The 13,453-nt window shown below is 46.8% G+C and overlaps 1 protein-coding gene across 2 annotated transcripts in view; it reads right to left on the minus strand.

The window, feature by feature from the left end:
- Shroom2 (shroom family member 2) overlaps positions 1-13,453 on the minus strand; it is a 152,750-nt gene that overhangs the window by 13,014 nt on the left and 126,283 nt on the right. For both annotated transcript variants that reach the window (XM_063243109.1, XM_063243108.1), the window contains exon 6: positions 3,073-3,741. In XM_063243109.1, coding sequence (XP_063099179.1) covers positions 3,073-3,741 — 669 coding nt within the window. The remainder of the gene's footprint in view (positions 1-3,072; positions 3,742-13,453) is intronic.

Consider the following 13,453-nt stretch of genomic DNA (forward strand, 5'->3'; position numbering starts at 1 on the left):
AACAAAACAATGAATGCAATAAAGAACCTCAAAACAAGCCAGTAGTAGATACATAATGGCTTCCATAACATGTCTCGCTACCTTTCAAATAGCTGTTCATGCCATCAGAACAATATAAACAAAAGAAAATAAACCCCAACCCAGAAAAAAAAATGGAAATGATATGGTTTCGGGGGTGGGGGGTCTCCTCCCATAGGGCCTGGTTCTCTCCCTCAGAGATCCGTGAATGGCACTGACTCACAGAGACAGGCTTGGGTCTGGCTCTCCCCAGGCCAGCAGCAGCCCTAAACTTTTCTAGTACAGGAGACTTGCAGTGGAGTCAGGGCAGCCCCTGGAGGGCTTCCATAAATATCGATGTTTGGCTGAGTGCCCCCACCCAAGGAGTGCACCCAAGCCTCACCTTGCATAGATGTCACACCAGGGAGAGGATCCACAAAACACCAGGGAACTCACTGGCTCTGTATCTCAGTCATGAACATGTTCAAAAGGCACCTGTTTCCTTCTCAAAAAGATAGGTCTTGCTGGGTGTGGTATTCACCTATAATCCCAGTATTCAAGAGGCTGAGACAGGAAGATCACAAGTTTAAGGCCAGCTCTGGCTATATAAGTGAGCTCAAGGCCTGAACTACATATTGAGCCTTATCTTAATAAACAACCAAAAACAAGTTTCTTGGTGAAAGGGGACAGGGAGGTGTCTGACGTATTCACAAGAAGTAAGAAAAGTGAGGAGAAACCGCTTAGTCAGCACTACAAAGCCTGGCCTGGGACAACTCAGGAGCAGTGGGGCTTGGCCAGGGCTCTCAGGACTGGCTGTTTGCACAGGATTTAGGGAAGAAACAGAGCCACCTGCCGGTTTCTGAAAGGGACAAATAGATGAACCCAAACTGAGAGGGGAAAAGAGAGGACCCAGAGTTCTGTGGAGTGAGGGAAGCTATATGGCTAGTGAGCAACGCTCCCTTCTAAGTGAAATGCTGGTTCTCACCCCTCACTGGACCAATCAGAGGGACACAGGAGGACTCCAGCTCCTTAGGAGACGGTGCTGCACATGCCAAAATGAAATGATTTTCTATTTTCTTCCCTCACTCCTGGAGACATAGTAAAGACCTGACAGGTTTTACCTGGATTCTAATACGATCTACACAACTCCTTTCTCATGAACCACTTTTAAAAAGTCTACCTCTGGAAAACCTTGTTTAGATACGTTGACTTTAACAAGCCAAAGTCTGCCATCTTAGCCAAGCAAGAACAAACAAATAAACAAAACCTTTGCATTTACTCCTTCCTGTACTTAGGAAATAGGATCACCTCTTACTAACCATTAACTCAGCTTAGATTTCTGCCCTGGCTCATTTGTGGAGAGATTTGATTTCCGGTGAAGGAAAGCTAGCAGAAAAAAATTAAGTATTGAAAACAAATCTTCCACAGGCTAACATATATCTTTTAGAAAAGCATCTTTACCTGTCTGTCTGTCCATCTATCTACCCACCCATCCATCTACGGTGCTGGGGGTGGAATCCTGGGCAGTGCATATGCGAGGCAAGCACTCTTCCCGGGAGCTACATCCCCAACTTTTCCTGGTCATTTCTAAGCACAAATGGATCTCTTATCTTAAAAAAATGGTCAGGATGTCTACTTTTAAAAGTCTGATGGCAAGTAAAATACAGGAGATTAGACCTTACTGCTAAGGTCACCATTCGTATCAGAAAACAGGCCTGCAGGGATGGAGGAGGAGGAGGAGGACCTGGCCCGCAACTCCTCCCAGCACATAAGCCTGTGGGTCAGTGGACTCCCACTGTGCTGTCCAAAGCTCTACACGTGCCACGCTGCCATCTGTGGACCTGCCTGCCATTCTGGGTCTCCCAAGCTACACCATCCGCTGTGACATCCACCATGCTGACCATTCACTGTGTCTGAAGGGGCCTCATCTGCTCTCTGCTCATACACACTTCCAGACATAAACAAAAAACATGCTGAAGAACCCTTCTGAGAGTAAACAGACCTCTAGTGTTTGCAGGGACAGTGGCTAATGCCTAGAATCCCAGCATTCAAAAGGCTGAAGCAGGACAGTCACGAGTTTGAGGCCATCCTGGAATCTACAGGGAGTTCAAAATCAGCCTAGGGGAGGCAGGAGAGGAAAGGGAAGGTAAGGGAGGGGAGGGAAGCGGGAGGGGAAAGGAGGTGAGAAGGGGGAGGGGAAGGGCAGAGAAAGGAGGGGTGAGCGAGCCCCCTGCCATAGGTGGCGATCCTGAGATCTGGATATATGACTTCTAGTAAGAGTTGAGGGAGGATCCTGTCAGTAGGGGGAGGTCCCCTCACCCAAACACTTGGTGATGCACTCCAGGTCAGCCTCAATATGCAACCTAGGCTGGCTTCAAACTTGCAGTCCTCTTTGATCAGATCACAGGCACCCACCAGTATACCAACCCCAGCCAGCTTTTAACATTTTTTAAAGCAGGGGAAAAAGAAATATGAAAATATTGGTCAGGGGCTGGGGATTTAGTTCAGCGGCATAAGCGCCTGCCTTGCAAGCAGGCAGTCGTGAGTTCGATCCCTGGTACTGATAAAAACGAAAAAGACAAAAAAATATATATATATATTGGTCATTATGTAAACATCAACTTCACCTAAAGATGTTACATTTGGGATAGCCTTGATTCTGATCATAAGTATGAAATGATTTTCTTTTTTTTTTTTTTTTGTATTTTTATCGGTACCAGGGATCGAACTCACGACCACACGCTTGCAAGGCAAGTACTTATGCCACTGAGCTAAATCCCCAGCCCCAATGATTTAAAAAAACTCCACACCCCAGATCTGCAGACATCTGAGGGCTAACACAGGAATAAATGCATTTGGCTTGCAAGGAAAGGCCAGCCATCCTGGGTGGACAAGGACAGCCCCTAATGAGTTGGGGCTACATCCAATCACTTGGAATCGTGCTTCCCCTACAGGACATGTTTCCATCCTGGGTCCTAGGCTGAAGCAAGGTACCAGCCACCGACCACCCAAAGGCACATACAAAACCATGCCTACAGCAATGGGGTGGACGGGATGCCCCTAGCTGGACAATACCTTGTTGAATGCTCATCATGGATGAGGAGTGGGGGCTTGTCTGTCAGCTTCTGGGGGGCAAACTGAGGTGAGGGGGATCGAGAGGTTTCCATGGCAAACGCCCGCAGGTGCTGAAATTTGGAGGAAGGCAGCGCTTCTGGCTGAGGATACAGCACGTCCTCTTTCACATGCTGGCTGTCACGCTCACACGCAGTGGCCTTCGGGGTGTCTTGGGGCTGAGCACTACTCAACACAGACTGGTTGCAAGACAAGGCCAGGCAGGCCACAGCAGCATTCAGGGGCACGGGTGGCAGGACAGCCAGGCGAACATCTGCAGGGGCTGTGTCCGGGGTCCTGTGCTTCCGGGGCTCGCGCTTGGGCGGCGGAGGTCTCTGTGGGGCTGGTCTCTTCGGAGGTGCGGCAGTGCTCACTGGATACAAGTCCTGTCCCTGAACTGGCAAGGGCGAGGGGGCGCCCTGCACTTGCAGTCCCAAGTCTGCAGGTGTGTTCTCCTCCGAGTACCTATAATCCCGGGGCAGGGTCCCTGCTCGACCCCTGCCCTCTCGGGGCAGTTCGGGGGTTTCCCAAGTTGGAGTTGCACTGGACACCGCAGACAAGGGCCATGCACTCTGCTTTGGCGGGTCCTGCCGTGCTGCTGGACTGGCCTCAGGACATTGAGCATCTGTTTGCCTAGAGGAAAAACAAATAAAAGTTAGCCACAGGTTCCACCAGACACCCTCTCCCTATGTGGGACTGGACCCACTGTCTTGACAATCCTTTGGAGTCGCTGAAGGTGTTACATCCAGTTATACTTTCCCAGACCTGAGTCCACAACAATGTAAGGTGGCATTCATCACACAATACCAACAATATGACACTGTACAAGGTATGTTATGTGAGGAACTGAGGCATGAAACAAGACCCATACACACCTCAGATACAGATACATATACACAACTACTATGTTCTTTTAGTTTCAAAAATTACACAAAATTGTGGAAAACAATGTGGAAATTTATAGCTATACTGAGAACTATTTCATTCCAGTTGCAGTATATTCATACTGCTTCTCAGAAACTGCCATAGACACTAGGGTGCATTATCTTTAGATGGACTAGGAATCAATTCAGTCACAAATCTTTAAAATCCAATAATGTAGCCAGGGCTATAGCCCAGTAGTACAACATCTGCCTGGAAAATGCGAGGTTCAAATCCTGATGCACATCCCCCTCCCACACACACAAAAGTCTTATGACAAGAAAATGGCCACTTCTTCTGGAAGCAGTGATGACCTGTGAATCTGCTCACAACTTTACCATACCACATATATGTGCACACCCTTACACACATGTGTCCCTTACATGTGTGCAGGCTTCATGCATGTGCTTATCCATGTCACTGCTAAAGTGCACAGGCTCCAACTGCGACACGGGCACAAGTCAGCCCACTGCATGGTTTTGCCTGAGCTCCGCTTCTAGCCCCAAAGTAACAAAACAATCTTCTGATTTAAGGTAAGAACTGCTTTTATTTTTTATAAAATGACATATGAGCACTAGAGTGCATAACTCAAGAGAAAGGCACTTGCCTATGACATACAAGACCCTAAGTCCTACCCACTGAGTGGGGAGCACAAGGACTCATCAACAGAACCCCAGGCAGCAAGTGGAGATCCAGAGATAAGTTCAAGCACCAAGAAAAGACACAACCCATTCAGCAGAACAGAGGGTGCCCGGTCCTACACAGCACACCGGAGCCGGCTGCAGCCTACAAAAGCACCTGCCTCTCAACTCCTGCCCTGGCACCATCTGGTGATGATCGATATGTGTGTTGTCAGTGCTACAGATGGGTCTGCAATACTGGGTGCAGAATATTGGCAGATGCCAGCCTATGTCCTGCTGCAGGTGGGTAGTAGGTAGCCTTTACGGCTGCTCTGGCACAGAACAAGCCTGGACCTGGTGCCAAGGTCCCCCGAGTCTTCACAGCAGCAAGGGAGCCAGGGAATAGACCCCTAAAGCCAGGAGCTGAAGTCCTCAACATCTGGAAGAAAACAAAAGAGCTCCACCAGCTGCAACTACACTATTAAAGACAGTACAATTGGGACATGAAACCACACCCTCTCCCCTCACCAGAATTTGAGCAACAGGCCCCCAAGGAAGAATAAAAAAAGACCCAGGAAATCCCTAAAGCTCCAGTCTAGTCTGTTAGATACACTGGCATGATCCACAATGACCCTTCCTTGCTCCAAATTCATTAACAGTTCTTATATATGGGCTACATACCACATTTGTAATAACCCACTGAATTATGGGAAAGCTCCTACGCACACAGCAAATACAGCTGAGAGGACTCAGTACTCTGTCAGTCACGTTGTGAATGCCCCAATGACAGGCACCTTGGACAGGGCACATGTTTCCAAAACCAGAAGCCTAACCTACTCCATTCTATCCCTTGTCTCCTTAGTCCCTCGTGCCACTTTTTTCATTTCTGCTGGCACAAACCTACTCACTCTGAGCGCACCTCCCCTGTTAACGTCCAACAAAATAACCACTCTTCAAGTCAGACACAGCAATAGATGACTCAGAAAACAATACTCAATTGAGTAGCTGCTGAGCCACAAAACAGAGGATGACAGTACACTATCAAATTGATGACAGATTCTGAGAAGCACACCTCAAGAGATGTCTCCACACTTCTTTTTTCTTTTTCCAAAAAGTGGAGGTGCGCCTGAACAATTGTCCTCCTATTCCAGCTCTGCAGTCTAGCATCCACAGATCCATCTAAAGAGACCTGGCATCTCTATGTTATTTAATAGCTACCACACCATATTAACAGAAAATCAATTTGGAATAGAATCTAAGTGCCTTTGGTCACCTAGAGGCATATGCGATTTGAAAGGACCTAGAAATGGGAATCTAGGGTATTGCTGGGTTCATACTGCAATCTCGTACCTAACAAGTTCCAAAACAGGACTGTACAGATAAGGAATATGTGTGCATGGCATGTAGATATACCTTCAAGTGGAGATGACTGTGTGCATGTATGAAGGTGCATATGCTATACGATTGTGTTATGTATATATGTGTAAATGTGTACAAATGTATGCTCTGTGTATATGTGTATAGATATGTGTGCTAAGTACAAATAGGCCTGCATTCTGGGGTGTATGTGTGAGAAATCACTCTCATCCACCCACTTAAGTTTGAACAGCATCCTAGGGTCGTTTCGCCTTCTGTTACAGGAAGCTGAGTTAGATAGACAGAAATATTCTAGGCTGGGCCCTCAAAGAAGCCAGTGCAGAAGATCCAGATACCTTGCAACCTTGGAGGAGACAGACATCTTCTGGTATGGGCCAGGCCTCAAGACAAAAGATGAAGCAAGTACACTCACATCCTAAGGATTGATATTCTAAATAGGTCCCCATCACCCTGAGGAAGCCAGGAGTTGGAATCCTAACTCCTACAGAGAGTCACTGCTCTGTTAAGCATGCACGGTTGCTACCACTTGTTATGTAACATGCTTCTCCATCTGTCCCTGATTTAATCAGTTTTACTCAAGCAATTAATCTTATTGATTGACCATAGTTCTGTCCCACCTCATGCCCACCTTGTGAGTTCCCACTTTTCCTCACCTTAGACCTGCCTCACCTTGTGGTTTTGCTCTATAAAGTCCCTAGAAAAGACAGAATCTTTGACAACCCACTCAGGACCCCTTCTGTCTCTCTCAGACATGCTTTCTTTCTCTCAATAAATATATTCTGCTCCTAGTCTCTGCTATTCCTAAAACTCATTCTTTGATTTTAGAGAACACGAACTCATACCAGACATCTAGTAGGTTGAGTGACAGCACAGGGTGGTAGATCTCCTGGCCTGACCTTCAGTCACCTTCACCCTACTCAAACCTTATGAGAGTCCTCAGGGCTGGGAATTTAGCTCAGTGGCATAAGTGCCTGCCTGGCAAGTGTGAGATCCTGAGTCTGATCCCTGGTACCACAAAAACAAAACAAAACAACAACAACAACAAAAAAAACACCTTATGAGGGGGTTCATGAATATGTACTTCCTCTCATAAATAAGAGCAAGGTGAATTCTGGGACAGACATGCATATTGAGAGGCCCCTCCCCCCCAGATGACACGGCACCCTGTGTATCATCCCTATCAATCATACTTAGAAACTCAGTGGGAGGCTGCATATATGGGTAGAGGCGCATATCCTTTAAATTCCAAAACTCAGATTTTTCTGTGTGCTGTGTTCTGTGTGCAATGTTTTTATGTTCTTGTCATCCTGGCACCACTTTTCTGCTCATGCTGTATTTTTGTCAGCACAGACTTGTACAATCTCCCAAGGTCTTCAATACTTGAAGCTGTATTCCACTTGCCACTGAGGGTGTGTGTGTGCTTGCAATCCACTGCTCATTGTACAAAGGAGTCTGGCTCTGATCTGCTACATTCATCACAGTAACGTGTGATGAGACTATCTAGACCTGTGTCTCATATATCCCTTTTCCATACTTTTAAAAATTAAAAAACTAAAAAACCTTAATAGTGGGTCCAGGGCAGGGGATTTAGCTCAGTGGCACAAGCACCTGCCTTGCAAGTATAAGGCCGTGAGTTCAATTCCCAATAGAAAAAAAAAAAAAAGAAGAAGCAGGTCCAAAGACAAGAGAAAGCAAGAGAAAGAAAGGACATAAGGATTCCTTGCATCCACCAAGAAAGTGCCTGGACAGGGAGGGAAGCCACACAAAGGAACTCTGGAAGGCAGCTGCATCCAGGGTCCTGGCAATTGATATTCAGGCCGGCTCCCTCGTTCATTTTCATGCAAAACATGCTAATGGCTTGTTAACAAAGACAGCACTATAGCTCTCAGTGGGGAGAGGTGAGCTGGGCAGGCTCCTGGCAGCAGAGGTTCCAGAAGCCTGCCTGTCCAGCAGAGCACTAGCCCCCATCCTCAGTGGATCCGCCATAGCTGCAGAACCTAGGTGCTTTAGGGTCCCTAATGGGACTGTGGGCCAAACAAAAGGTATCTAGGAAGACCAGCCCTTGAGAAGGGCTGCCTTCAATGCTGCCCATAGGGCAATACACTATCACTGGACACAAACCACTGCCAGGGAAAAAGAATCTAACGCTCTTGAAATCCATCAGTATCCCTATTATTCAAGTCAAAGTTTCTAATCCTGCTATGGGGGGAGAGGACCAGATCCATATCTAATGCCAGGTTTTCATCATGAGAGGTGCCTGTTTTATATCCAGACTCCATCTGTTCACTACATTCTCCCTAGAGTTGCTGGACTTCAGGTCTCCTTTCTGCTCCCCTAGGCTGCATCTGTGCATAGCTGGCTCTGTACTACCCAGGCCCTCAGTCCTGCCCAACTGTCCCTGTCTCATTCTTCACCAAAGCGTGCTCTCCCTGGGCTGAAGCATCTTCTTGGGCCACAAGGCATGTTATACAGTAGCTGTTACACCATCATGCTGTGCCACCCCTGTGGCACGGAGACACACTTCTTAAGCTGGCCAGCACCATCACCGTGCACAATGTTCATGAGAAGAGCGGAATTTTTTCAAGACCCTAGTGGCCACCTCAGTGAAACCACTCATGTTCCAACACTCCCAGCAGAGCTAATCATTCGAGGTTGCTCCAATATCGCTGTTTAATTCACTGTTTCCTGCAGACAAGGTCTACAATTCCTTTACCAAGAAGGACGGGGGAATTCTCAAGTCTTCTGGATGCCTTAAGGAAGACACATCCCAGGCCCCTCTCTTCCCTTGGTGTCAATGACTGGATTTCAGCTACTACCATAAGTCCAATGCTGACATTAAAGAATTCTAGTGCCTGAGGGCTCTGTCTAGCTCTGTCTATTTGGGGCTATATGGGGCAGGCATTTCCAATCAGGATCCACCCTGTGCCAGCCCCTGACATCTGGCCAGCAGGTGTGCCTATGGAAGCTTCTATCCTTGCTGATACATGACCTGCAAGAGTGACTCCAGTATGGTGTGTCTATGGGAGTCAGAGACACACAAAGTCCACAAAGGGGAGGAGGAACTCTGTGGTGTCCTAATGAGCCAGGCACTGTGCTAAGTACCGAAGACAAAAGGGCCAGTCTCTGGTACAGCAGGTCCAGCTGCAATGCCACCACATATGTGTTTCCCAAACACAACACACCACACTTGAGGCAGAACACCCAGGCCTTGGTGCTGGGAAAGGCATCTCCTAGGCAGGCCAACCCAGCACGTTAGAGGTGACTGAAAATAATACTAAGGCACTTCCTCCTCTCAAGTAAGTCCATGCAAAGCGCTCACTGACATGTCATACACTAACACACTGTCCACCTGTATTCTGTCCAGAGCAGCAGTGGACAGGGCCGTTTCTGAGTCTACGGTGGCCCAAGAATCAGCCTGGAGAGTTCCTGGTCTGTGCTGTTACCACAGAACATGATTATCTCCCTGGCCAACTGGGGTGGGTCCCAGAGTGGCTGCTTTCAAAACAGATTTCATGAACAGGGAAGGTAGACCTTTCCACAGCTCAAATGTCACCTTGAGTTCAACATTACCAACGTGACCATAGCATTTACAAAGGACACCATCAGTTGCAAGTGTAAGGGAACAGAAGTGAGCTTGTAAAGTGTAGACGACTATTAGAAATCACAGACGACTCGTCTGCCCTTCAATCATGGGCAGGGCTGGTGGTTGCTGAAGTACAACAATGCCTCTGGGTTTTTAGACAGAAGCCAGACGGTGGGAAGGTCAAGATACCACCCTACCCCATGAAGAAGTCTCCTAAATGAGCCCACTGTGGTGTCTCCACAGTGCCTCCCAACACCTGGGCAATTCCTGGCAGACACCACTTTCCTAGGTCAGGCATGAGCAGGAGGCCCTTCTGTCAACACAGCATTCATAAATTCCAAGTAAAGTGGGGAAAAAGCGACAGCAGGGTAAAGCTCCAGAGCCTGAGAGTGCCAACAGCCAGCCATGCCATGGGGATCAGCCCACAGATAGATGGACAAGAATACATCAGAACACGTAAATAACAGTAACAGCATCTCCACCTCCCACTTTCTTCTCAGCAATACCAATCTATCACAAGACTCCCTAGATCACAAGCCCCAGGAGGGGAAGGGCTGTTTGTGCTCTACAGGAGCAGTTTCCAGGCATGGAAACGAAGCTCTCCTCTGAAGGACCACAGTGGTTTGGAGACTCTCTGTCCTGCACAACCCACTTTGAGAAAGAACACAAGTACAGAATCATCCTTACTTTGCCTATTTCCTTACTACTCCATCTCGACTAAAGCTTTTCTCTCCACAGCAGACCCCAACAAGGTCTCTCTCTTCCAGGATTCTTATGTCACATGGGAAAAGCAATTACTTTAGGAAAGATCACATGGATTTTATTTCTTCAGTGTCTTCCCAGACAGTTAAAAAGGTCTGCATCTTCTTTGGGATTTCATTTCTTGCTTACAGGCCCTTAGATGCCCAACAGTAAGGAAGGTGAATCAGACTGATAATCAACTCCTTTGTGGAGAGGCGGGGAGTGAAAAAAGAAATTCCACTTGTAGATGACCCATTTTCTAGAGAGATTAGTGTTCAATAATTAAAAATGCCTAGATCCTAGTCTGTATCTGTGACAACTGCCCTAGTACCACACTGGGACCATACTCTGTAGACATGTTCTAAGAATCTGTTCCAACTGTTTCTCCCCTGCCTTAAAAACCTCCAGTGTGCCCCCAAGATTTGGCCAGTGGGAGCTGGCCTCTACTCAAGCTTAATAAATCAGAAGGCCAGATCTGGTAGAGGTAGGAACAGGAGGGATGGAATGGCTGCCAATCTACTCCCTGGAAAGCCTTGAAGCAATCTGGATGCCTTATAAGCCTTCCTCCCCTCTCAAATTCCTTCTCTCCCACTACATTTGAATCTTGACAAACTATTTTCCTGATGTCTGAATCCTTAGCTTGGCATGTTCCTCCCACACTAATTGTCATCATCTGCAAAAACAGTGAGACTGTGTGCTCTCTGGCACCAGCCCAAGAGAGACCAGTTCGTATCCCTCCAGTTACAACAGTCCCAGAGCCCTAGCCCAGGCATCTTTTCTAATTGCCAGGACTTCAAAAGGCACACAGCATGTGGAGCAGGTTCACATGGCATGGACCAGCACTCCCAGAAGCAGCTTCAGAGAGGCTGGAAAGTCACAAAATCATAGCTTTTAAAAGCTCAACAGACTCTATCACCATGCAAATATCTTCTGTTCCCTCTCTCCCACTACTGATTCTGAAAATTAGTACTGTCTTGCTTTGTAGACCAGGGGATGGCAAACTAGAGCTTGGGACCAAATTCCCACTGCTGATTTTATAAATAAAATTTTATTGGAACGTATTCTGGAAGAACTCAGTCTCAGTGGATGAGGACGGGTCCTAAGATGCTAACAGACCAAAAAGAGAGACAGACAGACAGATCTAGGTTTGCACAGAGTATGGTCTGCTGGCAAATTTAATGATGAACATGTGGTCCCAGGCTGCAACAAAACCAGTTGGATCTTAAGCAATTTGGGTCAGAAAGGAAGACTATTTATGGGTTAGGGCAAAAGTGACTTCATCCTAGCTGGAATGTACCTGGTTTATCTCAAGTTATTACCAGAAAGTCAGGCGTATGTCTAAGGCCAGAGTCCAATCATTCATAAAGTTCAACATAACACTGCAATTCTTTTGGTCATTTGTATTATGCTAGGAAACTATAAAGAAACTTACAGGGTTACCAAGGGGCAAATACCCAAAATTAATTGGATCATCTGTAACCCCAGCCCCTTGGGAGGTTGAAAGGGATCATCTTAGCTCTTGAATTCAAAACCAGCCTGGGCTATATAGCAAGACCTGAAGAAATAATAATAATGATCTGGAATTGAGAAGTTCTTTCCTCTTGACATACATCTATAATAATATGGCCCTCTTCATTTTACTTCAATAGAGTTATACCCTGAAAGAGCAAATGCTTTCAGGTGGAATACCCAAGGAAAACAAATGCATAACCTGTGTGGCTAAAATTAACATAAATACACTGCAGCCAGAGACACTGGCAGAAAACAGTAGAAGGCACAGGCCAGGGAAGAACCCAAATAAGGAGGCCCGGGGGTGAGCAGTACACAGTCATGTCTTCTCCAGGACACAGGCCTGCTGCGAACCAGAGCAAAAAGGGAGGTGGAATGATTTGGCCTTACTGGGAACACCAAGCATTTCCAAACTCCTCATAGAGCCAGTTCTATTACCAAACTCCCTTTGCAAGAACAAGCAAGACAGAGAAGATGCAGCAATCTCCTCTTACAAGGGAGCACTCCAGCCTCACACAGCTGAGCACACAAAAGCCCCACAAGAGGACCTGATTCACCTGATAACCAAGCTAGGCTTTAGACATTCACCTTCTGACTTCGGCAGTACCATACTATATGCTAATCTGAAACCCTTTGTCCCTTTTCTTCCTTAGTAGCTCTGTCTTTACAAAGCACAAAGCACTGGAGACTAGTTCCAAGGAAGGACAGCACATCCTAGGGAATTCATTCCCAAAAGAAGTACAGGTTACCATAACCTTACAATCCAAACCATAACCAGAGGGCAAAAACTACCATGTACTATATCTCCATAAGCTAATAGCCTCTAATTGATAAGATTATTTCCAAAATATGTAAAGTATAAAACAAAAGAGGCCTTTATCCTGAGAACATGGAGAGAGATGACTGACAACCCCCGGCTGCTGAAGTCCGGCGATCTCTCCAGCAGACACCTGGCATGGGGGTATATAAGTAGCCTAAGCTTAGGGTAGTGCCCTACGGCCATTAGAGATGCACAGGTATTTCATTGGCACACTTTTGGTGCCAGGGGCAGATTCTGAAGGGTGGGGGGAGATAGAGTTACAGGTAAATCTCTAAGGGTGGGGGAGATAGGAGCTCCCTGGTTCTGGCTGAGACTTTTCCTGGCTACAGTGTCCCATCTGAGCTAAAACCCTTTCATATCCCGTCTTATGATTATTATGAAAAGGGGCAAAGATTTCTCTCTTTAATTACTGCCTGCTGGCAGGGGGCACTGTACTGGAACCTAGGGGAGTCGACAGGATGACAGTTGATGCCCAGGTAGATGCTGATGCCAGGTGTTTTAGCCAGGACAACTTCACCTGTGAATGCACATATGTTAGACTGGAGAAACAAAGAGACATGATGTTATGAGGAGACATGGCACTGTCATATTTAAGGACCCAGGTGAGGTAGAGGGAAAGGTGCCTTTGATTTACATATTTCATTCTATCAGGATGACGTTGAAGTAGGATCATTGTTACGGTGAGGTAGAATTCTGAAAATTAAGTGTGATGTTAGAAGGCATGAAGTTATGAGTGGCGATTACTCCCCCATCTGCAAGCATAAAAGTTAGGAG

Source organism: Cavia porcellus, unplaced genomic scaffold (genome assembly GCF_034190915.1).
Source record: "Cavia porcellus strain 051 isolate PalLab524CR breed Dunkin Hartley unplaced genomic scaffold, mCavPor4.1 scaffold_33, whole genome shotgun sequence".
NCBI lineage: Eukaryota > Metazoa > Chordata > Mammalia > Rodentia > Caviidae > Cavia > Cavia porcellus.